Raw genomic sequence first — 27,990 nt, forward strand, 5'->3', positions numbered from 1 at the left:
GAATGGGATTGAGTGAGTTCGTTGTTGCTGGTGAATGAATGGGATTGAGTGGTGGCGCTGTTGTTGGTGAATGAATGGGATTGAGTGGGAGTGCTGTTGTTGGTGAATGAATGGGATTGAGTGGGGGCACTGCTGTTGGTGAATGAATGGGGTGGAGTGGGAGCGCTGTTGTTGGTGAATGAATGGGACTGAGTGGGAGCACTGTTGTTGGTGAATGAATGGGATTGAGTGGGAATGCTGTTGTTGGTGAATGAATGAGATTGAGTGGGAGTTATATTGATGAATAAATGGGATTCAGTGGGAGCATTGTTGTAGGTGAATGAATGGAAATGAGTGGGAGCGGTGTTGTGGGTAAATGAATGGGATTGAATGGGAGCGCTGTTCTTTGTGAATGAGTGGGATTGAATGGGAGCATTGTTGTTGGTGAATGAATGGGATTGAGTGGGAGCGCTGTTGTTGGTGAATGAATAGGATTGAGTGGGAGCGTGGTTGTTGGTGAATGAATGGGATTGAGTGGGAGTGCTGTTGTTGGTGAATGAATGGGATTGAGTGGGAGCGTGGTTGTTGGTGAATGAATGGGATTGAGTGGGAGTGCTGTTGTTGGTGAATGAATGGGATTGAGTGGGAGCGTGGTTGTTGGTGAATGAATGGGATTGAGTGGGAGTGCTGTTGTTGGTGAGTGAATGGGATTGAGTGGGAGCGCTGTTGTTAGTGAATGAATGGGATTGAGTGGGAATGCCGTTGTTGGTGAATGAATGGGATTGAGTGGGAGCGCTGTTGTTGGTGAATGAATGAGATTGAGTGGGAATGCTGTTGTTGGTGAATGAATGGGATTGAGTGGGAGCGCTGTTGTTGGTGAATGAATGAGATTGAGTGGGAATGTTGTTGTTGGTGAATGATTGGGAGTGAGTAGGAACGCTGTTCGTGAATGAATGGGATTGAGTGGGAGCGCTGTTGTTGGTGAATGAATGAGATTGTGTGGGAGCGCTGTTGGTGAATGAATGGGAATGAGTGGGAGTGCTTTTGGTGAATGAATAGAAAGTGGCTGGTGTGTGCCTGTTGGCGATTTCCCCTAAATGGTCCAAGTGCAACCCTGTAGACGTTTAACATATGCCACAAAAACTGGATTTTTGTTATGACAAATGACTTGAAGTTTGTTAACAACTCTATGTGTACAGATATAAGCACAATTGTGTTCCAACTTTTTCTTTGTGTTCTGTGCTTTCTGTTGTGTATATGTGGAGAGGACTCTCAATCCTGTGGCTCTGACACAGTCTGAATCTGTGAAGACACCCACCTGCTCTCATAAATGTCATCAGGGACTCTACTTTGATGCAACATTTGGCAATAAATTCCACACGCACGTGCAATGGATCCCAGGGGTTCAGCATCTCAGTGGCCTCCTGGATCACAGACACATCACTGTCCATGGGGCACAGCTCAGTCTGCAGCGGAGATACGGTCTCCTGGGACGCTGACAGTAGCCGTGTCTCTGATCATCCAGCCCCTACGGCGGGGACTCTGCTCTCGAGACCTTCTCCTGCATCCTTGACCCACTGCCTCAGCCCCCTCCTGCTCCCTCACGCAGGAGTGTTGCGTGAATGAGAGCCAGGGCAGTTGAACTCTTGGTGTCTCCGTGATCTTGTAGATGAGAGTCTGGCAGCACATCCTGGAGAGCTGGCCCCTTTCCCAGCTTCAGTGCCAGGGCCTGGGTTGCCCCATGCAATGGCATGCCCCATTGGCACTTGCCTTGGCCGTCAGGCAAAGCTAACCCTGAACCGGCAGGGGCTTGCGGCCTTGTCTTTCTGAGTAAAACTCTGAGACCAATAGTTATGATTCGTTCCAGTAGTTCTGTTTTTCATTACGTGGGTCTGTTTACTATTGATACTCACTGTGCTTGATTGGTTAAGCCTGTGTGTGAACTCCAAGAGAACCAAACAAACAAAAAGCTGGAAATTGGCACTACAGCATGGAGCGACCATTTTAAAAGTGGTGTGCATAAAATCGTTCTCACACTTGCCAATTCTTGTCATCTCTGTAGTGATCTCAGCTATAATATATGCAAAGTACTGGACTATTCAATGGTCCCCGAAAAATGGCTGCCAATTAGAGTCAGAGAGTCATAGAGAGGTACAGCACAGAAACAGACCCTTCAGTCCAGCTCATCCGTGCTGACCAGATATCCCAACCCCATCTTGTCGCTTTTGCCCGCACTTGGCCCATTGCCTTCTAAACCCTTCCTATTCATATACCCATCTGAATGTTTTAAATGCTGTAATTGTATCAGCCTCCACCACACTCTCTGGCAGCTCATTTCACACACCTACCACCCTCTGTGTGAAAAGGTTGCCCCTTAGGTCCCATTTTTTTTATCTTTCCCCTCTCACCCTAAACCTACACCTTCTAGTTCTGAACTCACCCCACCCCAAGGAAAAGACTTTGTCTATTTATCCTATCCATGCCCCTCATTATTTTATAAACCTCTATAAGGTCACCCCTCAGCCTCTGACACTCCAGGGAAAACAGCCCCAGCCTGTTCAGCCTCTCCCTATAGCTCAAATCCTCCAACCCTGGCAACATGCTTGTAAATCTTTTCTGAATCCTTTCAATGTTTCACAACATCTTTCCAATAGGAAGGAGACCATAATTATATACAGTATTCCAACAGTGGCCTAACCAATGTCCTGTACAGCCGCAACATGACCTCTCAACTCCTGTATTCAATACACTGACCAATAAAGAAAAGCATACCAAACGCCTGCTTCACTATCCTATCTATCAGCGACTCCACTTTCAAGGAGCTAGGAACCTGCACTCCAAGGTCTCTTTGTTCAGCAACACTCCCTAGGACCTTACCATTAAGTGTATAAGTCCTGCTAAGATTTGTTTTCCCAAAATGCAGCACCTCACATTTATCTGAATTAAACTCCATCTGCCACTTCTCAGCCCATTGGCCCATCTGGTCCAGATCCTGTTATAATCCGAGGTAACCTTCTTCGCTGTCCACTCCATCTCCAATTTTGGTATCATTTGCAAACTTACTAACTCTACCTCTTATGCTCGCATCCAAATCATTTATGTAAATGACAAAAAGTAGAGGGCCCAGCACCGATCCTTGTGGCACTCCACTGGTCACAGACCTCCCGTCTGAAAAACAACCCTGCACCACCACCCTCTGTCTTCTACCTTTGAGCCAGTTCTGTATCCAAATGAGTAATTGTCCCTGTATTCCATGTGATCTAACCTTGCTAATCTGTCTCCCATGGGGAACTTTGTCGAACGCCTGACAAATGGATTGGTTTAATTCAGTTTCCGCCACATTCAAACACAGTACCATCCCACCAAACCTGCTGGTATCTGATTGCAATCTGAAGACAGCAAGCTTCCATTCCCATGCCCTGTGCTCTGATATCCTGCCCAATCATAATGTCTAATCTGTCCCAAAGGGCCCAGAAAATGTTACGCTATTGATTTATTAGAAACCTCAAAACCTCCCTTCTCACCGACAACCTCAATCACTCTGACTTACTTATTCAAGCACACTCACTTATTCACACTCAGTTGTTCGCTTATTAACACACACTTATTTACTCACTCAGTCACTCTCTCACACATACTCCTTCACATATGTTCACTCATTCATGTGCACTCAGTCACTCATACACACACACACTCACTTATTCACACTCACTCTAACACACTTGCTTATTCACACACACTCACAGTCACCCATGTCACACATACTCATTTATATCATTCACTTATTCATCCTCACTCACGCAGTTACTCTCGTATACACTTGCAAATTCACACTCACTCACACAGTTACCCTCTCACACTTGGTAATTCAAATTCACTCACACAGACCCACGTATTCGCACTCACACACACACTCGCACACTCATATTCATTAATTTTATCTCATACACACACACTCTCGCTAATTCACACTCACTCACAGTCAGTTGTTCACACAAGCTCACTAATCCATACTCACTCACTAATTCACACTGACACGCTTACTAATTCATACTCAGTCACAACTCCCTCTCACACACATTCACTAATTCACACTCACTCACACACTTGCTAATTCACACACACTTGCTAATTCACGCTCACACTCTCACTAATTCATGCTCACTCACACACTTGCTAATTCACACTCACACACTCGCTAACTCACACAGTCACTCTCTCACATACACTCGCTTATTCACACACACACACTCTCTGAATTGCTCACACACATTTTCACACATTTACATACTCTCACACATTCACTCACTCAATTGTTCACTCACACACTCACTCTCTTGAAATCACAATCACCTACTGATAGATTCTTCCCTGAACTCTCACACTCAGTCACTGACTCATTCCAGACGCCATGATCTCATTCATTGACCAATATGATTGTGGCCTCACTCACTGACTGTTACAGTAACAATTCAGCTTGCATTGATATAGCATCGTCAATGCACCTTCCGGTGGGATTATCAGGCAAAATGTTAACACTGAGCCCCAAAAGCTGATGTTAGGGCGGATGACCAAACGTTGAGACAAAGAAATAAATTTTAAGGGAAGACTTAAAGGAGGAAACTGAGGTCGAACAATTTAGGAAGACAATTTCAGAAATAAGGCCAAGACAGCTGAGAGAACAATAAAAGTCAAGGAGGTTTAAAAGACCAAACATGAAGGACCGCAGAGTTGGAGAGAGGAGAAAGATGAATGAAACAAGACCATTTGAGATTTGAAAACAAGAAGAAGAATTGTAAAATCAAAGGATTGCTGAATGGAGAGCCAAGGGGCTAATGGTGAGTTATGGGCGAATTGAAATTATTGGGCATTAAGATGTAGGCAGTAGAGTTTTGCATAAACGTAGGTTGAAGGAAAGTGAAACAGGAAGTGGGTTGGAAGATCACTGGAATAGTCAAATCTACGATTCCTGATGAAGGGCTTATGCCAAGAACGTCAATTCTCCTGCTCCTCGGATGCTGCCTGACCGGCTGTGCTTTTCTAGCACCACACTCTCGACTACAGGTTAGAGAGACATGCATGAGGCCCACAGAGCCGAGCTGAAGACAGATGCCAGGTCGTGGGAATTGTTGGTTGTGAAGAGGAGTGAGGACGGCCCATTTGAAAGGGTGGCAGAAACAGAAGGGGAGTGAGCTGCTTGAGGAATAGGAGCAGGTTAACAAGGGGCAAGGAAGGAAATTTGCCTGGTTAACAATTCAGAAGGAGTAAGAGTGAGGGAGTGAGAGGTGAGTGTCATGGACAAGCCGATGTCAGTGAGGAGAAACAAGAGACAAACTCTACTGTAGGGATTGGACATGAGGTCGATTTGGTGAAATTCATTCAGACTCAAAACCTCAAGGACTCAAAGATAGACGTCATTAAGATTTAACTCACTCGCTGACAGACTCACTCAAGATTTCACTGACATCTTCGAGATTACACTTGCTCACTGACAGGCTCACTCGAGATTTCACTCATTGACAGATTCACTCAAGGTTTCACTCACTAACTCACACGAGATTACATTCACTCATTAACAGACTCACTCGAGATTACACTCACTCACTGAGACTCACTCAAGATTACACTCTGACAGACTCAGGTTTTCACTCACTCACTGACAGACTCACTTGTGATACAATCTCATTGATTCACATAAGATTTCACTCAGTCACTGATAAACACATTCAAGATTACACTCAATCACTGACAGAGTCACTCAAGATTTCACTCACTCACTGACAGATTCACTCACTGACAGACTCACTCGAGATTACAGTCACTCACTGACAGAGTCACTCAAGATTTCACTCACTCACTGACAGATTCACTCACTGGCAGACTCACTCGAGATTACAGTCACTTGCTGACAGACTCACACAAGATTTCATTCACTCACTGACAGATTCACTCGTGATTACACACTCAATGACTCACTCGAGATTACACTCACTCACTGACAGACTCACACAAGATTTCACTCACTCACCGATGGATTCACTCAAGATGACATTCAACTCATAAACGTCCTGAAGATCTTACTCACTTACAGACAGACTCCCTCATCACTTCAGTGACAAACTCCCTCCATATAGTATGGGCACACAAACACACATAAGAGGAACAAAAGTAGACCATTCTCCCCTTCAAGCCTGCGACATCATTCAATAAGATCATGGCTGGTTTGTTTGTGTTTCCCATTTACCCTGATAACCTTGGGTTCCCTTGTCTAACCAGACTCTAACCTCCTCTGACTCAGTTGAGATCTCACTAGCTAACTGACAGACTAGAGATTTGATTCCTGAGCACACTTGCTCCAGATCTCACTCAATCACACAGTTAGTCCCCCCTACTTCCTGCCCGAGAGAAATGAGGGCCTTGTTTAATGAAAAGAAACAGAGATCCAACAGCATTCATTGGTATTTCTTTATGGTGTACAGAAGATATTTTTTCTACAAGCCACATGACAGTCCCTTACATTAAATATGTTGCTGAGAAAACATCCCTTAGTTTCTGGAATGTTCCATGAGCCAAAGGATTCCCCGTTGTGTGAAACACTGAGAGATGTCAGTATACATTATGGAGTTTATTCTCACATTGGAAAATTTTATTAACACAGCATTACATAAACATGACAATGACTAAAACGGTGGGATATTTACAGTGATACAGGGAATCACAGGGAGAAAGTGGACTACATTCTATGAAGTTACACCGTTCTCTAACCCACTGCACAATCATTCTAACCATGTTAATATTTGCTTTCAGATAGTATTAATTCTTTTTCCAGTTGAAACCTCTTTTTTTTCCCAAGGGACATGCTGCCAATGAACACTCTCCTTGCCCTGCTCCCTGATTGGTAGCCATACACTCTCCACTCACCAGTTCCCCTTAAAGTGCTTCCCATTGTTAGATCATGATCATGGAGTCATACACCATGGGAACTGGCCCCTTCAGCTCAACTCTGTTTGATGCTAAACAGAGTTTAGCACCTCACAGAAGAGGTCAGAGGGAGAGAAGGGGAAGGGAAAGGGCGATGAAGCAGGGAGCCAATGGGTGGATATGGAAGTGAGGATGGTGGAGGACTGGATGGTGGGGGAAGGGAGTGGAAGAGTGGGAAGAGGGGGGGGGGAGGAGAGCAGGAAAGTAGGAAAGCAGGGAGGAAGGAGTAGAAGGTGGTGTTGAAAAGGATGAGGGAGATGTGGGTCACATGACAGAGATCTGGAGTAAGGAATCTCAGCACTGGCTCCATTTGGACCAATTGAAGAAGGTCTCACCACAGACCAGTGAGGATGGGGAGCTCTCTTGCAGTGCGGGGATAAGTGGTGCATCCAGCAATGGATTGAGGCCAGGGAGGGAGCAGAGAACAGTCAGTGGGTAGTTTCCCACGACCACTATAGACACAGTGAATGGTATCTAACTTTACAAGAGAAATCCCTCTCAAGGTGCAGGCATTGCTGGCAATAATAGCCTGGAAAGCCAATCCTCTAGACAAAAGCAGTTCACTCGGTCCTTTCTGAGGTCAATGATGGGTTAGCCATGTAGACATAATGGACTGGAGTACATATACATCTGACTGGGGCAGGACAGCACATTCAGGGACCTCAGTGAGCGGGGTCGGAATTTTCCAGTGAAATCCGGATCGATTTTCCAAGATGACATGGGCTGTGCCCAAAACAGTCAAAACACCTCGATTGGATCGGAACTCTAGATTATGGGAGCAGATCTCTCCCCTATCTGGATCTGAATTCTGGATTGCCAAGTCTTGAGACGACATTAGGTCAGCAACATAGCCACACCTACTCCAGTCCCTCATCCATTGAAGTAATACACACACGCTGTTTTCTCTTTAAAAGTAGAGTGACACACAAGCCTCCTTGTGAGCAGCCACTTCCTCCAGAGCTGTAACACTGTGGGAATGAGGAATGACCAGGGCTCCCTGCCTTTGATCTATAGAGGGTGCATTGACATTAACGTCCAAGTGTTTGCTTGCGTTTAATGTCCCCTCCAAACTGTGGCATCCCACTGTTTAGGTTTTGAAGCTGACAAGGAGAAACTGCTCCTGATGTCCATCTCGCGCATGTGCACACACACACACACACACACACACATGCACACACACAGACACACACATGTGCACACACACAGACACACGCGCGCACACAGGCACAGACACACAAACGTGCACACGCACAGACACACACACAGACACACAGTCACACACACAAAGACACACATACACGCGCGCACACACACATGCACACACACACTGACACGCACACAGACACACACACATACATGCACACAGACACACAAACGCACACACAGACACACATTCAGAAACACGCACACACAGACACACACATAGACAGACACACATGCACACACAGACACATGCCCACACACATGCCCACACACACAGACACACACAAATGCACACACAAACATGCACACAGAAAAACACACACACAGCCACACACACAGACATGCACAGACACAGACACACGCGCACACATACACACACACATGCACACACACACTGACACATGCATACACACACACGCACAGACAAATACACACACACATGGCCTATTTTTGGTTTTATTAAGATTTTTGGGGGACTTGGCAGGGAAGCTGTGGAGAGGCTATTTCTCACTGTGGGAGAGGCGGGGACCAGAGGATACCATCTCAGAATAAGGGGGTGAGAGCATCTGGGACAAAGATGAGGACAAATACCTTCTCTCAGGGATAGTCAACATGTGGAATTCCTGGCCACAGAGTGCTGTCAAGGCTGGGTTATTAAGTAAGTTCAAGGCTGAGATAGAGAGATTTTTGATCAGTAAAGGTTATGTGGAAAAAGCAGGAAAATAGAATTGGGTTGAGCCATTGAATGGTGGAGCAGCCTCGATGGGCTGATTGGCCTACTGCTGCTCCCCACGTCTTATGGTCATAACTATGGCCCACGGGATGAAATGGACAGCTGGGAGAGACCGAGTGCCATCTAAACGAGACAGTTTACACACCAAAGCTTCCAGCTGGAGGTGAGTGAGCCACCGTGTCTGATATTGCTCCTGGCTTCATGGAGCCGTGAGCCCTATACCTTTCAACTAGTCATTTTCCCCACTCCTAGCAACACTCTAGCTATCATTCTTCAGTCAATAAGTCATCTTCAATGTCATGGGCACTTGATCCACAGTTGCTTTGCACTTGTTAACATTCTGGGCAGTTGGCCAGCCCCCTATCTGAGTCTGGACAAAGTCCCAAAGTGACGCACTCACCCCAACAACCTTGGTTTCTTTCTCTCCCCTAGACCCCTTCTTAAGAAAGAGAAGATCGAGCCTTGTTTTCAGCATGGAACTGGGGGGAGGTGATTCGCAATTCTGAATTTGCCATTGAACTATGATAAGCAATGAGTTGGTGTGGCGCTGAGGGAGGAAGTCAGTGTTGGAAGCTCTGGACATGGGCACTGGAAGGATTTTGGGCAGCTATGACCCTATGCCACCAGCCTGCCTTGCACACATTGCTACCTCAAGGTATCTACCAGGGCTCGCTCATAACAAAATGGCCACCAGCACAACACAAACCTGCCGAAAGACTCCTGAGGTCTCCCTTCTGGTGCCTGCATTGCAGACACTGGGGACAGACATGGCTGCAGAGTCCTGCAAGTAATTATCCTCCCATCAGCACCCAGTCCAGGGGCAGCGTTCTCCTGAAGGCCTGGGCTCTCGCAATCCTAGAGATGGATTTTTGTATCACATACAAAGTGGTTTTTTCTTCAGTGGAGGATGTTTCAGGCTGTCTCAGTCCTGTAGTTTCCGGAGGCAGTTGCCTAGCAGCTGGTGGAGCTCAGCTCACTTCAGCTGTAGGCCCGGGGGGCGCTGTTGCTGCCTAACTACCAATCCAGCAAAGATCAGCCAAGAGGCTGAGCTCTTGAACTTGAAGCAAGGCCCCAGTATGACCAAGTATAAAAGGAGAGCTACTTCTCCCAGTGCAGTTTGTGACTGATCCGCCCAAACGAGCCTCACGACAAGATTGACAACAGCGGTTTATCATACATCCAGCAGTTTATTCTACTTCAGAAGCTGGGTTGAGCTACAAGGGGAGAGGTGTGTCTGTGAGATTCTAGTCTAACCTTGTTTTGGGCCTTGAACCGACCACAGGTGAGAAGGGTCTCTCGAACACGAATAACGTCACTTGAATAAACGGGTGCACAATACACATTCAGTGTCTACTAACAGCATACAATGAAGAGACCTTTGACCTATAGCCTGTGAATTTTTCTATGTGCCTCCAGCTGAGGCCTGTTTGGTCGCAGTGACAATGCCAATGTGGAAGGTGATCTTCAGTCAATACATTATCACAGCTTTTTGTTTTCTCTTTCACAGTTAAATAACCAGCACTTTGAAAAACACAAGTTCTTATAACAGCAGTTATTTACAACATAAGCCTTTTCTTGGGTTGGGCTTTCAAGACTTCATGACAGTTCACGTGGTTTCGGCTAATTGCTATTAACTGCAAGTCGCGATAAGAGCTCAACATTAGGACTCGTCCTCACACAAGATACAAACAAGGAAGGCTAATGAACAAGAAGGTTCATAACTTAAGTGCACTGAGTGCTTCATTAAATAGTGAAAGCCGGACATTGGAAGCCACCTTTAATAAAGTCGTTTCAATTGAGTCGGTAAAGTTCTGGCGTTGGGTTTCCTGGGGCACGGAACCCGGTTTCTAGCTGGCGCAGGACATCTGCACTCCACCCGCCACCCCTTACCCTCCCCGCGCACACCCCAACCCCTGGCCCGAGTCGAAAGTTTGCACCAGCGTCTGTCCAAAAATCACCCTTTAGCGTGTGAGAGGTTTGACTCTGGTTTCATCGGGGTGGTAAGGAGTGAACTGTCGGGGGTGTCTTCTGGTGAGATCAGTTTTGTGAGGGGTACGTGGCGCTCCAATCCTGTCTGGGCCTTAGTTCTTTTGACATCTATGAATCACTAGACGGGCTCAGTGTTTCCAAAGAGTGGGGATGGTGAGGTGGGGGTGGGGTGGGGCGGGTGCTTAAGTGCGAGTCATCTCAATGAGCCATCAGATTTTTAAAATGAAAGAGCATTATTTTACTCGCATTGATAGCGATGGACCATTCGGAGCACATCAAGTGGCTAACCACAGGAGTCTAAAACATTCAGCACGACTAACTGATAGCGGGTGGTGGGAGTAGGAAGGGGGGTTTATCAATGTGTTTCGCAATCCAAGCACTTGTAGGATCCCAGGTTTCGTCTGTTGCTTTCAGTGATGTTGAGTAGAGCTGTGAAATGATATTGGTTCGAACAACTGTTGACCTTGGACCTGGGTAGCTCTGCTCTTTCCAGTACTGGTGGCGTGCTCTACCTCATGAGGTAAAGTAGGAGTTCTGCATGGAGTAGAGCCGATCTATGGGGTTTCCTATCCGAGCTTGCATGGAGCTCGCTTCATTGGTTGCCAGGAGGCAGTCGCCTAGACTGTTGAGTGATGTGTCGCTGTCCATGTCATGGAAAAGGGTCTCGTTGCCTGAGGAGAGAAGAGAGGGCAATGTTTAAACTGTGAGCTACAAGGAGTGGAAAGCACAGGAAAAACAACACCCCCTGAAATGGGGGCCATTCAGCCCATCGCCAATCTCCGTCCACACCCACCTTCCACAACAGAAAGGAAAGACTTGCATTCATTGAACGCCTTCCTTGACCTCAGGACAGGTCAAACGGGTTTTACAGCCAATGAGAAACTTCCTGAAGTGTAGTCATGTGGCAATGCAGCAGCAAACCTACACAAAGTAAGATCCCACAAGTGGCAATCTCATGATGGCCCGGTTAATCTGTCTTTTCTTTTGTTCATCCAAGGGAGGAGGGTATCACCAGCTTGTTCAGCATTTATTGCCCATGCCTCATTGTCCAGCAGGGCTGGCTAAGAGTCAGCCATATTGCTGTGGCTCTGGAGTCAAACCTAGGCCGGAGCAGGTAAGGATGGGAAATTTCATGTTCTAGATGACCAGATAGGTGTTTACAACAATCGTCAGTGGTTATATGGTTTAGCCAGGTTTTTATTGAGTTTAGATTTCACCATCTGCCATGGTGGGAATCAAACCACATTAGCCCCCTCTCTTTGTAAAGGAAGTGGTTTGAGGGAGAATTACTTGCCAGGAGTCCAAGGAAAACTCCTGCGCTTTCCTTCGGTTAGTGCCGTGTCCACCTGACAGGGCGGGGGGGGCCTTGGCTTAATGTCTTGCCTGAAAAGCAGTGACTCCACTAACGTAGTACACCCTCTGCAATGCACTGGACCATCATCCTGCATTGCATGCTCAGTCCTGGAGTGTAGATAAAACTCACATCCCTGTCTAACTCAGAGGAGAAAGCATGAGCCATAGAACCAGGCCTGACACAGAAAATAGGGGGAGGAGTCGGCCATTCGGCCCTTTTGAGTCTGCTTCACTATTCTATATGATCGTGACTGATCACCCAACTCCATTCCCTGTTCCCACTTTCTCCCCCATACTCTCTGACCCATTTTAGCCCTAAACATTATATCTAACTTCATCTTCAAAATATTCAATGCGTTGGCCTCAACAAGTTCCTGTGCCAGAGAACTCCATAGGCTCACGATCTCTAGCTGAAGACACTCCTCCTCATCTCATTCGGAAGCGGCCTACCTCATATCCTGTGCCCCTCTGATTCTGGACTCCCCAGTCCTCGGGAACATCCAGCCCTGTCTCCTCCTGTCGCAATTTTATATGTTTCTATAGGATATAGGTTTCCATAGGTTAGATAGGGCTTATCCCACCTCATCATTAAGACCAGGAGCAAGGAGCTGCTGCAGTACATTCTCAATGCAGGAGCAAGTCACTGCAGATGCTGGAATCTGTACTGAAAACAACAAATGATCACAGCAGATCAGGCAGCATCTATGGAGAGGGGACAAGCTAACGCCTTGAGTCTAGATGACTCTTCACCAGAGCGAAGTCTAGAGGGGGCAGCATTTATGCTGGGTGTGGGGGAATGGAGTGTTGAGGGGGTAGGGGGAGGGGTTGCAAAGGGAATGATTGCCACAGATCTGAGCCACAGGGGTTCAATGGTCACTCACTGGAATTTGGTAATCAGTGGGAGGGGTTGGTGGTCTCGGGGAGGTGATGGGGGCAGGGTCAGATAGCAGTAGTTAGGAGTGGTCCTTTTGAGAGTCAGGGGTCTGATTACGGTGAAGGGAGGGCCAGCTAGCCTGGAGGCTGGTAAGAGGCATAATCCTTCCTCCTGGCTCACGAGGAGTGCAGCAAAGGCATTTAACTCTTTAGCTACCCTCTCCGTCACCTCAGGTTTCCAGGGAAACACAGGATCCAGCATTAAGTTTAAGATGGAGCTAAAATGTGAGGTGCACAGTCCTAATTATAGTATTCAAATGGGCAATCCATATGCAGGGGTTGGATTTTAAATGCCACCCCATCACCCAACCAACTCTTTTCCATTAAATCCAAAATTGGTCGACTCCAACTTAGCAGTTCGGGTTTGTAGACTTTTAAACATTACATCCCACCTGTTTTTTTTAAATTCATTCACAGGGTAAGGGTATCACTGGCTAGGCCAGCATTAATTGTCAATCCCTAGTTGCCCTAAAAGAGTTCATCACATTTCTGTGCGATTGGAGTCACGTATAGGCCAGACCAGGTAAGGATGGCAGTTTCCTACCTGAGGGACATTAGTGAAATGGGTTGTTATCCCAACAATCAACAATGAATTCATGGTCATCATTAGACTCTTAATTTTAGACATTTATTGAAATCAAATTCCACTATCTGCCATGGTGGGATTCAAACCCAGGTGCTCAGGTCATTACCTGGGTCTCCAAATTAACAGTCCATCGATAATATCACTAGGCCATTGCTTCCCCCTGAAGGTTTTACACCCTCTTTTGTCGAGAGTCAAAATTCCTCTCAGTTGTACTTCGAATCTACCAGCACCCCCATTTGATCCCTTGGAGGGAAGTTATCTTCAGACATACCGAGATCTCCAAAGATTGCAAATCAATACTTCAGAGCATTCAACTGGCTTCATCGCTCCAAAATCCAACCTTTGTCATTTGGGATAGACTCCCCTTCCTGACCCAGGCCTGGTAACACAAGACTCATTACTACTTGGTCATCTCAAGCTACACCTATCCCTCTAATCGTCAGCTCCATCCTCAGGCGACAGTCTGTCCAACTACTCTTTCAAGAAGCCAAGTTGCAAGTTGAGCAAGCATTAGTTCGAACCTAGCGATCAGTCCAATTCCGGGCACCACACCTTCACAAGGACTGGAGCTGTGAGATGGGTAATGAAAGGCTCTGAGAGAACATAGATAGGCTGGCAGAATGGGGTAGACATGTGGCAGATGAAAATTAAACGTAAAATGATTCCTTTTGATGGGAAAGACAATGAAAGGCAATACAAAAATGAAGGGTTCAGTTCTAAAGTGGGTACAGGAGCAGTGGGACCTGACATTATATAGTTTGGGTTAAGGTGGCAGGGGGCAAGTTTGAGAAACCATTGAAGCACGTGGGCTTTAGAAATCAGGGTGGACAGTACAAAAGCAAGGGTGTTCTAATAACCTGTGTAAAAACATAGGCCTCGATTAGAATTTTGCCTCCAGTTCCGGCACTGCACTGAGGAAGGACATGAAGCTGTTGGAGAGGGTGTGGAAAAAATGGAAGAGGTTAGTTCCAGAGAAGAGGAACTTCAGTTGTCCAGATAGGTCGGCAGCAGAGAGGCTGTCACTCTTACAGAAAAGGAGGTTTTGACAGAGACGTTCAAAATTACGAGGGGTCAGGGCAAAATAGATAGGAACACTTCTTCTTTTCGGAGTCAGGGCTGGAAAAGTGGGAATGACGATCCCATTGAAAGTGCTGCCATGACTGGGAGCGGTCATTCTCTTAATCTGGGATTCAATATGAGTCTCTCCTTAAAAAAAATAAAATTGGCTGAAATCTCATAGGAGAAAGAAGCAGTCACCATAAGGGTGCATATGGTCTCCCGGCATCTGAGGAGGAGTGAGGCCTTGTCGGAAAGGATCGGTGCTATATCCATTCTGTTCAATAGCCAGGAGCTGCTGTGAAGGCAGGCTTGTATAAGGGTTCATCATCGTTTCCATTCCAGGGTTATTGGAACTGTTCGCTGGGACTGCACAAAAAAAAGAAATAAATTGAAATGAATGTCACACAGCAGCACATTCTACCCAGCTCCATACTTTTTTGAGGAAGTCTTGTAAAACCCCTTTGTTTTTAGAATCACTAGCTCAGGCCTCATCTGAAGGTCGGTGTCCAGTCATGGGCAGGATGTCAAGGAGGGTTGCGCAGGAGTGGGACCAGGGACTTCCGTTACAAGGTGAGGTTTTGAGTATTGGGGGCTGTTATCCTCTGAGCGATGAAAGCTGAAGGGAGATTTAATGGAGGGGTTTTGACAAAAACAAGCGAACAGCAACTCTTTCCTCTGGCTGATTACTAGGAGACACAGATTTATGGTAATGAGTAGTCATTGAATTATAATGATAGGGCAAATAGGGAGACCCTTCAGCCCACTGTGACTGTACTCTGATAAAGCTATCCAATTGCTCCCTGTTTTGTCCTGTACCCCTGAATGTACTCTTCTCACAGCCAATTGATTTCCTGTTTAATTAATCTGCTTCCCCGCCACGTAAGATGATAACAGCTCTCTGCACACTTTATTCTTTTCTTCCTTCTGCTTTTTTTGCTAATTATCCGCACCTTTCAAAGGGCAACCTCTGCTGTTAGGAACAAGTTTGGCATGATTTACATGATCAAAAACTTACACATGGTTTAACACCTCCACCCAACTTCCTCTTAACCTTCTCAGTTCAGTGGAGAGTGGATTCTCTCTAAGGCTGAAGCCCTAGCCCCTTTCTTGACACACTCTCTTTCTCTCTCTCTCTCTCTGTAACATGGGGAAAGAGATCATTCTTGCCGTGAGCTGGTGCGATCGAGAATGCAGGGGCTTGGAAACATGTGCAACATAACTTTCAAGAGGCAATCAAGCAAGTAAATGAAGGCAGCGGATTGGTGGGAGAGCAACGGAGTCATAAAAACGCAGGAGTTTGATTTTTCAAAGCCTTTTAGCTGAGCCTGTCACATACCTCAGGACTCGCTGTCCCGTCCTTACTGAGACTAGTTTCCTCCAAACCCATACAAGGGATAGCAAGACTCCACCACCAGTCCCAGTCTATCACCAGCTCTTTCACTCCAGATTTAGTGGCTCTCTCTTACAGTGAGTGCATTCCTTGCAGCACTCCTTTCAAAATTGCACCATGTTGTTGATCACACCACTCCCTCTAACCTCAAACCATCTCACTTCATACTCCCCTCCAGTAATATCCCCTCCAGTAAACTAACCTGCCCTATGCCTACTGCCCATTCCCTACCCCATATTGGCATGGTGTCTACTGCATCTCATCGCCGTTTACTATATTTTCAGCTTTGAGGCACCTACAGACTTTGAAATGATGCCCCAAATGTCCGCGTCATTTGTACATGGAGGAAAAGTGCAGTGGTCTACAGCTCTGTATGTCACCCTCCATCTCCAAAAACAACTCCCTGTTTTGCATCTCTTCCTGGATATTGTTACTGAGCCTTATATCCTCTGCCTTAAGAATGGGGCTATGCGAACGCTAACAAGCCTTCATGTGTTACTTTGTGAAATGTCTTTCAAAAGTCCACATACGCAACATCAACTACACTACTGGGATGGCATGGTGGCTCAGTGGTTAGCACTGCTGCCTCATAGCACCAGGGTCCCAGGTTTGATTCCAGCCTTGGGTGACTGTCTGTGTGGAGTTTGCACATTCTCCCTGTGTCTGCGGGAGTGCGCTCTAGTTTCCTCCCACAGGCCAAAGATGTGCAATTCAAGTGAATTGGCCATGCTAAATTGCCCATAATGTTAGGCGCATTAGTTAGAAGGAAATGGGTCTGGGTGGGTTACTCTTCGGAGGGTCAGTGTGGACGAGTTGGTCCGAAGGGCCTGTTTCCACACTGTAGGGAATCTCATTATCCCTCATCAAAGAATGTGCTCAGGTTGGTCAAATTTCTCTTGATTTCAGTTATTAATCTATTTGGCTCCAAATACCAATAAATTAGTTTTGGGTTATGGTAATCTCTCAAGGTCTCCCCATCATTGTCATGAAGATGATGGACTGACTTGCAGTTGCTGTGTTTGATTCTCTGCTCATTTTTAAACATGGTTGTAATATTTCTAATTCTCCAGTCCTCTGGCACCACCCCCATGTCAAATGAGGATTAGGAGATTGTGGTCAGTGCCTTTGCATTTTCCATTCGATGTCCCTGGGCTCCATCCCATCTGGAGCATGGATCTTCTTAATACTTGGATCTTTCTTTCACTCACTCATGGGACTTGGGCATCTCTAGCTGTGCCGCCATTTATTGCCCATCCATAGTTGCCCTTGAGAAGGTGGATGGTTATCTGCCTTCTTGAAATGCCGTAGGTAGACCCACAATGTTTTTAAAAGAGGGAATTCCAGGATCCTGACCCAGTGACAGTGATGCAACGGTGATGCATTTCCAAGTCGGGGGTGATGTTTCCATGTATGTGCTGCCCTTGTCCTTCCAGATGTAAGTGGCTGTGGGTTTGGAAGGTGCTGTCGAAGTAGCTTTGCTGCATTTCTGCTGTGCATCTTGTAGATAGCACACACGGCTGCTCCTGAGGGCCGATGGTGGAGGGAGTGGATGCTTGTGGATGTGGTGCCAAGCAAGCGGGCTGCTTTGTCATGGATGGTGTTGAGCTTCTTGAGTGTTGTTGGGGGCTGCCCCCATCCAGGCAGGTGGGGAGTATTCCATCACCCTCCTAATTGGTGCCTTGTAGATGGTGGACAGGGTCTGGGGAGTCAGAAGGTGAGTGACTCACCGCAGTATTCCTAGCCTCTGATCTACTCTTGTAATTCTTGTAACCTGTTAATACTTAAAAGTTCATTCTCTTTCGCTTTTTTTAGACAATCTAATTTCTCTACTTTCTATTCCTTTACTCCTAAATGGAATTGGAGAAAACTATCAAAGAGGGCTGATAGGAACGTCTTCAGTGATAACTTGGCGAAAGGAACTAGAGACGTATCTGAATGGGAAAGGTTGCAGGATCGTGGGCAAACAGCAGAGATAGCGGCTCAGTTGAAATTGCGACATCAAAGAGCTGAAGCTGACCCAATGGATGGAGACCCTGACATACAAAATAGCCCAAACCTCATATCCATCCACAGCCCCCTACAAACAAACCCCCCCAGTCAAGATTCTCCTGCGCACAGAAAATCCCCATACCTCATTCCCTCCCAGACTACCCTCCACTCCCAGAACAAGAACATCCACAGCTCCTAATCCAACCCACTCCCCACTCCAGGCAGCCCCACATCCAGATACTCCACACCCAGACACTGCTAAGCCTTGACTCTCAGACTCAGCCCCCCCACACCCAGATTCTCCCACCACCTTGACACCCTCAGCTTCCCCACTGACCCAGACATTCCTCCCACCCACTGACAGACCACACCATGCCCCTCTGCACCCAGACCCTTTCCCAGACTCCCAGACCCCGCCTCCTACTCAGAATGATCCGAGACCCAGAAAGCCCCAGACTCACTATTCCCCGCATGACATGGAGACTGTCCCCAGCACTGAAACTCCACTCAGAGCCAGACCTCATCCAAGCTGCCCACTCTCCACCTGCAGGGCCAGAGTTCTGCAGATTCAGGCTGAACTCAAGAGAACATTAAAAATGGTGGATGGGGCCCAAATGGGTCCTAATTTCTGGCAGATACCAATTTTGCCCTGAAGGAGGAAAAGGCAGGACATGAATCATACAGGAGGGAAATTTTGTGGGGTTGTTTAAGATTAGTGCTGACTTCAAACAGACCTCAATTTTGCTGTTTCCAGAGACTTAACCACAATAAAGGAGTCATGAATTGACAGAGTCAGCACGGTAGCTCAGTGGTTAGCACTGCTGCCTCACAATGTCATGGATCTGGGTTCGATTCTAGCCTCAGGTGACTGTATGTGTGGAGTTTGCACATTCTCCCTGTGTCTGCAAGGGTTTCCTCCCACAGTCCAATGATGTGTAGGTTAGGTGAATTGGCCGTGCTAAATTGCCTATTGTGTTCAGGGATGTGTTGGTTAGGTGCATTAGTCAGAGTGAATGTAGAATAATAGGGTCTGGGTGGGTTACTCTTGAGGGGTCAGTGTGGAGTTGTTGAGCTAAATGGCCTGTTTCCACACTGTAGTGATTCTATGATAAACATGGTTCAAAGGTCTGTCTGAGTCTCATGATTGGAAGCTTTTAAAAGTATCTCCAGCCCTTTAAACATGGAAAAGTTGAAGCAATGGGTTAGAGATTTGCTTTTAAAGTCTTTTAATAAACTGTTTTCAATTGATAAGCTTTCTGGTATAAGTAGGGAAAGAAAATTGCCCTCTATTTCTACAGTTTCAGTTGAAGTTAATTGTAGACATTTTTCAAGGGCTGCTATTAGAACAGAAGGCATCGTGAATACAAAACGCACAAAACACACATCAGTGGAAGGGAGGGTTTACACCATGTTTTGACTTAGAGTTTAAAGACACGTTTAATAGGTTAGTTCTGTTGACCAGACAACTGGCTTACAATGCAGATTGTGCCAACTGCACAGGTTTAATCCCTGCTCTGACTGAAGTCTACCTTCTCAGCCTTACCCCTCTTTTGAGGCATGGTGACTCTGAGGTTAAATCACCACCATCTCTAAAGAGAGAGCAGCCCTATAGTCCTCTGGGACTATGGTGACTTTACAGTTCCTGAACAGAAATCTTTCATAACAGATTAAGTACCGAATGGGATTTAAAATGTTCAAGTGGGTTTAATGGGTAGTTTCTATTTTTACTTTCAAGCGTGCATGTGGGCAAGTTCTACTGTATTGTCAGGAGACTTTGTTTTCATTTCCACATGACTTCTTCAGATCTGTCGGAAATGCATGGTGTGTGAGTGGCTACTGAGGTCATGGAGTAATGAGCTGGCGTGGAAGTACCAAGGGTCATGGGGTAATGAGCTGGTGTGGAAGTATCAAGGGTAATGGAGGTTATGACTGGACTTGAGTTGACATGGAGGAAGCAGCTAAGATGAGCAATGGGGAGAGTTTGGGGAGGCACATGTTGGCACGTTGGAAGTGAAGATGAGAGCTAAAGGACCTCATAGTGAAGTCACAAATACAGAGGTGGATTTCCTAAATCCCTCCTCCTCAGTCGTATCTTGGTGTTGTCTCAGATTTACTAACATTTCACCCTCTCACCTCTGTCTTTCCTCACCCCCACTTTGATGGAAAGAGCTGCATTTGATTTACACCCGTGAGTCCTAGTCTGCCCTGGCTCTGCAACCTTGGTCCATGTTGTTCCCTAGCTGTCTGGGCCATTGGCCCTTCAGGTTCAGTATCAGACAGACTGCCTCCTCAGGATGGGTACTCAGTTGGCACAGTGATGCCAAGGTGAAAGGTCATCCACCCTGTAGGATGAACTGAGGTTCTCTCTCGCACTCTGACAGGCTCACTGTTTGAGACCGTTCCTGTTCTAACCTGTATTCAGGCGCTGGGTGTTCTGCTGGTCTTGTTGTTGTTGCTGCTGCCTGCGAGCGAGTTTCTTCATCTGGTGAAAGAGAGAGAGAGAGAGAGGGCATTACTGTTCAGAGAGAGGGCAAACAAACTTACACTGTCCCTCAGAGTAAGGAATCATTCTGTCCCTTAGAGCAAGAGGTTCCTCTGTCCCTCAGAGCGAGGGCTCACTCTGTCCCCCACAGCAAGAGGTCACTATTGAACAGAGAGCCAATAAAAAGCAGTTAAACCAATAAAAACCAGTTAAACCAAGAAATGATAGTGTCATTTTGAACTGGAGGCCTGTGACCACTGGAGTGCCACAAGGATTGGTGCTGGGCCCTCTACTTTTTGTCATTTACATAAATGATTTGGATGCAAGCATAAGAGGTACAGTTAGTAAGTTTGCAAATGATACCAAAATTGGAGGTGGAGTGGACAGCGAAGAGGGTTACCTCAGATTACAACAGGATCTTGACCAGATGGGCCAATGGGCTGAGAAGTGGCAGATGGAGTTTAATTCAAATAAATGTGAGGTGCGCATTTTGGGAAAGCAAATCTTAGCAGGACTTATACACTTAATGGTAAGATCCTAGGGAGTGTTGCTGAACAAAGAGACCTTGGAGTGCAGATTCATAGCTTCTTGAAAGTGGAGTCGCAGATAGATAGGATAGTGAAAATGGCATTTGGTATGCTTTCCTTTATTGGTCAGAGTATTGAGTACAGGAGTTGGGAGGTCACGTTGAGGCTGTACAGGACATTGGTTAGGCCACTATTGGAATATTGCATGCAATTCTGGTCTCTTTCCTATCGGAGACTTGAAAGGGTTCTGAAAAGATTTACAAGGATGTTGCCAGGGTTGGAGGATTTCAGCTACAGGGAGAGGCTGAACAGGCTGCAGCTATTTTCCCTGGAGCATCGGAGGCTGAGGGGTCACCTTATAGAGGTTTACAAAATTATGAGGGGCATAGATAGGATAAATATGCAGTCTTTTCCCTAGGGTTGGGGAGTCCAGAACTAGAGGGCATAGGTTTAGGGTGAGAGGGGAAAGATATAAAAGGGACCTAAGGGGCAACGTTTTCACGCAGAGGGTGGTACGTGTATGGAATGAGCTGCCAGAGGATGCGGTGGAGGCTGGTACAATTGCAATATTTGAGAGACATTTGGATTGGCATATGAATAGGAAGGGTTTGGGGCCGGGTGCTGGCAGGTGGGACTAGATTGGGTTGGGATATCTGGTCAGCATGGACGGGTTGGACCGAAGGGTCTGTTTCCATGCTGTACATCTCTATGACTCTGTGGAGCTCCATATTAAGAACACAGGATGGGTTCTGTCTAAATCACGTCTTGACTCTTTCTTAGTTCTAACTGTTCGCTCACAGTTACAACACTCTGCTGTTGAAACCTCGAATCTTAGACCTGACCAACATCTGTCCCAACCTGGAAATCCTGTTTCCCTGATCCCCACCTCACCCCCAGCCTTGTTAGAAAGGCTTTCTCCATCCTCTCTTCTTCCACACTCCTGGTCAAGAATCTTCATTCTGCTGGACCTTGACACTTTCACTACAAGTTACCCTCATCAAACACTGGTGATGTCCTTTTGTAACCTCAGAGACCAGAGAGAAGCAAATCCAATGTCCTATAACTTTCCTCAGAACTTAAACTCCTAACACTTGGAACTGACTCCACTTTTGACTCTGCTGACCCTAGTTGAGGGCAATGGCATCTGTTGACCAGGAGGGTACCCCATACCCATAAATATAACATGCCCCTGGCTACCCTCCTCCCAGCTGTGCTCTATGTAGGAGCTCTGCCAGGTACAACTGAGCCTGCAGGTACTCAGCTTTGAGCCAGTTAGGTATCCATAGCGACCGACTCTGGATTGTGCTGGCCAACGATAAACTCATCTCAATGATGGCAATTGTGAAAAGCCGTCAGGTTCACTAATGCCCTTCGGGGAAGGATATCTGCCATTTTTATTCTCCACGTGACTCCAGACAGACCCACAGCAATGGGGACTGAACTCTCACTGCCTTCTGAAAAGGCCCAGCAAGTTCCCTAAGGAACTGGCAATGAATCATCTTGCCATCAAATGAAGGAATCAAGAAAATATTGGCCACCTAGCAGCGCTGGACAGACCCTGGCACACCAGCCTCTGTGGGCGAGGCAATGTCACAGCGCCCACTCTCCGAAGGGCCTCAGGAATAATGGAAGCCAATTTGTTTGAAGAGGTTTTATCACAGGACCCTCCAATCACTTGACCCCCCCCCCACCCCCCCCATCAAGCAACACCTTTGCCACAGCATCCTGGAGACGCATCTCTCATTGTGAGAGCCTCTGGGGCGAGACCCTGCTCCGGTTCACTCCTGCCACTACAGGAATTGCAAAACCTGGGCCCACACCTCCTCCCTCACCTCCATTCAAGGTCCCAAAGAAACCTTCCACATCCATCAAAGTTTCACCTGCACGTCCACCAATGTCATTTATTGTATCCGTTGCTCCCGATGCGGTCTCCTCTACATTGGGGAGACTGGATGCCTTCTCGCAGAGCGCTTTAGGGAACATCTCCAGGACACCCGCACAGCCAATCAACTCCAACGCCCCATGGCCCAACCTTTCAACTACCCCGCCCACTCTGACGAGGACATGCAGATTCTGGACCTCCTCCATTGCCGCTCCCTCACCAACCGACACCTGGAGAAAGAACGCCTCATCTTCCGCCTTGGAACACTTCAACCCCAGTGCATCAATGTGGATAACACCAGTTTCCTCATTTCCCTTCCCCCCACCTCACCTCAGTTCCAACCTCCCAGCTCAGCACCGTCCTCATGACCTGCCCCACCTGCCTATCTTCCTTCCCACTTATCGGCTCCACTCTCCTCTCTGATCCATCACCTTCATCCCACCCCCATCCACCTATTGTACTCTCAGCTACCTTCACACCAATCCCTCCCCCTCCCATTAATCTCTCCACCCTGGATGCTCCAGGCCTCATTCCTGAGGAAGGACTTTTGCCTGCATCCCCGGATGCTGCCTGACCTGCTGTGCTTTTCCAGCACCACTCTAATCTAGACTCTAATCTCCAGCATCTTTCTCCTGCCCCAGTTCAGTCCTGCCTGCCCCTGACTTACCTTTGCTCTCTGATTCTGAAACCAGACTTGCACAACTCGGACACTCAGACCTGTTTCTGCTGCGAGGGTTTCCCTGACCTGCGAAGGAAAAGGAAGAGTCATGTGAAGACACAAACTTACGATTGCAGGGCTGTCGATGGCCATTCGGCCCCTTGAACCTGCTCCCCCATTCAGGGCCGATCTGTTTGTGGCCGCGACTCCATGTTTCTGCCCCGCCTTGATAACCTTTGAACCCCCACCTCCACCCCCCCATGATAGTTAAAAAGATCTGCCTCCGACTCAAATCCATCCTATGACCCTGCCTCCCTCAGTCTCTGGGGAACTGCGCTCCAAAGACTCAAGATCCTCGGAGGGAAATGAAATCCTCCTCATCTCAGCCTTAAACAAGAGGTCCCTCATTTTTAATTTGTCTGCCCTAGTCTGTCCCACAAGGGATAAATCTGTTCTGACAAGTCCCCTATGGTTTCAAATAGGTCACGTCTCAATGTTCTGAACTCCAGTAGATATATGCCCAGGCTGTCTGGGGCTTCTCATTCTGCCACACAGTCATCAATATGGACCCCCCCTCACCCACCCCCTCTCCCCGATAAAGACTTAGCATTCGCAATTCCATGTCAGAACACGTGTGACTGAAGGAAGCGCCGGGTGGTCTTTATTTATTCTGCCTCTCCCTTCTCTGCTTCAGAGTGTCATTAGGATGCGGAAGGAGGCCGGCAGCACATCGACTCTGCACCGAGCTCAATCTCCTGACCTCATCTGGCTCACCGTGGGACGATGGAGAGCGCTGGCCAAGGTCGGGGGGGGGGGTTGGGGGGGTGGGCTGGTGCGCTTATGACACAAGAGGTAAAGGGTGCTGAGGTCAGGATCAGGTCAGACCAACACGCATCACCCACAAGTTCTGAGGCACTTGAAATCACCCTCTGACTTTAAAGCGGGGTGATGGGTGAGGGGAGGTGCACCGACGGACATTCACCCAGGGCACTGCCAGGCGGGAGGTGGCTACCTCACACCTAGGTTGCCCTCTGACCTCAAGATGGGCCAGAAGACAGCGGCATCTGGACAGGTGACAGAGCAGCCGGATTACATATCTCCAACCCCTTCCCCACCCACCACCCCTTCCCCCTCCACCCCTCGCGGCCTCCATCCCGCTGCCTCTCACCTTCCTGCAGGGCTTGGAGGACACCTCGAAGGACGCCTTGAAGGCTCGCCTCTGTTGCGTGGTCAGAATAGTTCGAGGCCTTTTTGGTCGCTTGGGATCTTTGGAATCGTCCCCTCCTTTGCACTGCAGCTGCTCTAGTTTGCCGATGCAGTCTTCGTCATCGCTTTTGGCTGTGCGACAGTGGGGTGGGGGGGGGGGGGGGGGGGGGGGGGGGGGGGCGGTGCAGAAAGCAAGAGGGAGAAGGCAGACACACCAAGTGAGTGATCACGAAAGCTGCACTACATAGATACATTAACGTTCTTCCCTGGCCCCACAATAGTCTCAGGTTTATTCACAGAGAGACAACAGCAGCCCCCAGTCCAGTCTGACAGTGTGCACACACATCTGTGCTGTTCACTTTGACTCCAATCCATCCATAATAAAAATTACTCAGTTGTGTCTCTGTGTGGCAGCACATACTTGGATTCAGCCTAACCCTTCGAACAATGTAAGTCATCCTTCTCTTTACACCTTGCACATACTACAGGGTATTAAAGACTGGGGTAAATCCTGACTTTCTTTTCTAGTTAAGGTAGTGCAAAGGATTAATGTGAACGTGGCATGCGGAACACTGGAGAATGATGGGAAAAATCACAGAGGAACTGGAGTAGGCCATTCAGCCCATTGAACCTGCCCTGCCATTCTAGGTCATGGCTAATCATCTCCTCAGTGCTATTTTCCCCATTATCTTTGAATTATTTGATTTGTTGTTGCCATGTGTACCGAGATACACTGAAAAGTATTGTTCTGCATGCTATCCAGACGAGTCATACCTTACGTAAGTACATCAGGGTAATAGAACAGAATGCAGACCATAGCGTTACAGCTACAGAGAAGGGGCCGAGGAAGATCAACACAAATTTATGAGAGGTCCCTTCATAAGTCTGATAACAGCAGGGAACAAGCTGTCCTTGAATCTGTTGGGACCTGTTTTCAAATGTTTACATCTTCCAATTGATGGAAGAGGGTGGAAAAGAGTGTAACTGGGGTGGGAGGGTTCTCTGATTATGTTGGCTGCTTTCCCAAGGCAGTGGGAAGTGTAGACAGAGTCAATGGAAGGAATAATATCCCTTAAAATGCCTTCATGACATTAGTCTCCAGAACTCTGTCGTTAGCCTGTTCGGGGATTGAACTTCCAATGTCCTCTGGAATATAAGATCCAAAGGTTCTCCAGCCTCGAAGTGAAGAGGTTCCTCCCCATCACAGAGAGTTGTGAGAGCATGGAATGCGTTGCCAGCAGCAGTTGTGGAGGCAGGGTCACTGGGGACATTCAAAAGACTCCTGGACATGCATATGGTCACAGAAATTTGAGGGTGCATACATGAGGATCAGTGATCAGCACAACATCATGGGCTGAAGGGCCTGTTCTGTGCTCTACTGTTCTATGTTCTATGTTCTATGTCTATCTCACAGCCTCTCACAGCTTCACGGTCGAGGTGATTTCTCGAACTGTGCTTACTCGCTATTTACCATGGGTGGCACGGTGGCTCAGTGGTTCGCACTGATTCCTCACAGCAGCAGGGACCCAAGTTCAATCCCACCCCTGGGTGAATGTCTATATGCACATTCTCCCTGTGTCCATGTGGGTCTCTTCCAGGTGCTCTGCTTGGAGGGTCAGCCTGGACTTGGTGGGCAAGATTCCATCATTCTATGCTTCTCTACAAAAGGTTCAATAGCAAAATATTCCTGTAATATTATCAACTTCTCTCTCTCTCTCTCTCTGGATCCAGCCATTACATAGCCAAAGCTGGGGAAGGGACTGGCACCATATCGTAGAAATGGCACAGGCACACTTTATAGAATAGAATCCCTACAGTGTGGAAACACCTGGAGTCAGGTGTTACTAGGGCACATAGCTTTAAATTAAGAGGAGGTAGGTATAGGACAGATGTTAGGGGTAGATTCTTCACACAGCGGGTTGTGAGTTCATGGAATGCCCTGCCCGTATCAGTGGTGAACTCTCCTTCTTTATGGTCATTTAAGCGGGCATTGGATAGGCATTTGGAAGTTATTGGGCTAGTATAGGTTAGGTAGGATTCGGTCGGCGCAACATCGAGGGCCGAAGGGCCTGTACTGCGCTGTATCCTTCTATGTTCTATGTTCTATGCCCAACAAATCCACACCGACCCTGCGAAGAGTAACCCACAGACCCATTCCCCTACCCTACTACTCTACATTTACCCCTGAGTAATGCACCTAACCTACACATCCTTGAATGCTATGGACAATTTAGCGTGGCCGATTCACGACACAGCTTTGTGACTGTGGGAGGAAACCCACGCAGACACGGGGAGAATGTGCAAACTCCACACAGACAGTCGCCCGAGGCTGGCATTGAACCTGGGACCCTGGTGATGTAAGGCAGCACTGAGCCTCCGTGCTGGCCCACGTGGGCTCAGTGACCTCCTTCTGTGCTGTGGAGTGGCCAAGACCTTTTCCCCGGGTGAAAATGAGGTGGTGATTGGAGAAAGGTCAAGGGGAGATGTCAGAGATTGGTTCTTTACACAGAGAGTGGGGGGTGTGTGGAGTGCACTGCCAGCAGTGGTAGTAGAGTCAGAGACATTAGGGACATTTAAGTGACTCTTGGATAGGCACATGGATGATAGTAAAATGTAAGGTATGTAGGTTAGTCTGACCTTAGAGTAGGATAAACGGTCAGCACAACATCAGCATTTGCAGGACCAACAACACTTTCCCTTGATCAGGGCAGCTGCAAAAGCTGTCCTGTGCTGTACTGTTCTATGTTGTATATTAAGCAGATGTTTTTTTTTAGACTTAGATTAGACTTACAGTGTGGAAACAGGCCCTTCGGCCCAACAAGTCCACACCGACCCGCAACCCACCCATACCCCTACATTTACCCCTTACCTAACACTACGGGCAATTTAGCTTGGCCAATTCACCTGACCCGCACATCTTTGTGACTGTGGGAGGAAACCGGAGCACCCGGAGGAAACCCACACTGACACGGGGAGAACGTGCAAACTCCACACAGTCAGTCGCCGGAGTCGGGAATTGAACCCGGGTCTACAGGCGCTG

At 47.5% G+C, this 27,990-nt stretch overlaps 1 protein-coding gene across 1 annotated transcript in view; it reads right to left on the reverse strand.

Annotated features, from left to right (window-relative positions):
- Positions 1-11,398: 11,398 nt before the first annotated feature.
- Positions 11,399-27,990, reverse strand: part of LOC132818917 (LIM homeobox transcription factor 1-alpha-like) — a 416,441-nt gene continuing 399,849 nt past the window's right edge. Inside the window, exons 4-8 of the mRNA XM_060830049.1 lie at positions 24,913-25,082; positions 23,754-23,831; positions 20,608-20,677; positions 15,015-15,182; positions 11,399-11,556 (exon numbers count right to left, since the gene is read on the reverse strand). Of these exons, the coding sequence (XP_060686032.1) occupies positions 11,399-11,556; positions 15,015-15,182; positions 20,608-20,677; positions 23,754-23,831; positions 24,913-25,082 (644 nt within the window). The remainder of the gene's footprint in view (positions 11,557-15,014; positions 15,183-20,607; positions 20,678-23,753; positions 23,832-24,912; positions 25,083-27,990) is intronic.

This window comes from Hemiscyllium ocellatum, chromosome 9, assembly GCF_020745735.1.
Source record: "Hemiscyllium ocellatum isolate sHemOce1 chromosome 9, sHemOce1.pat.X.cur, whole genome shotgun sequence".
In the NCBI taxonomy this organism is placed as follows: Eukaryota; Metazoa; Chordata; class Chondrichthyes; order Orectolobiformes; family Hemiscylliidae; genus Hemiscyllium; species Hemiscyllium ocellatum.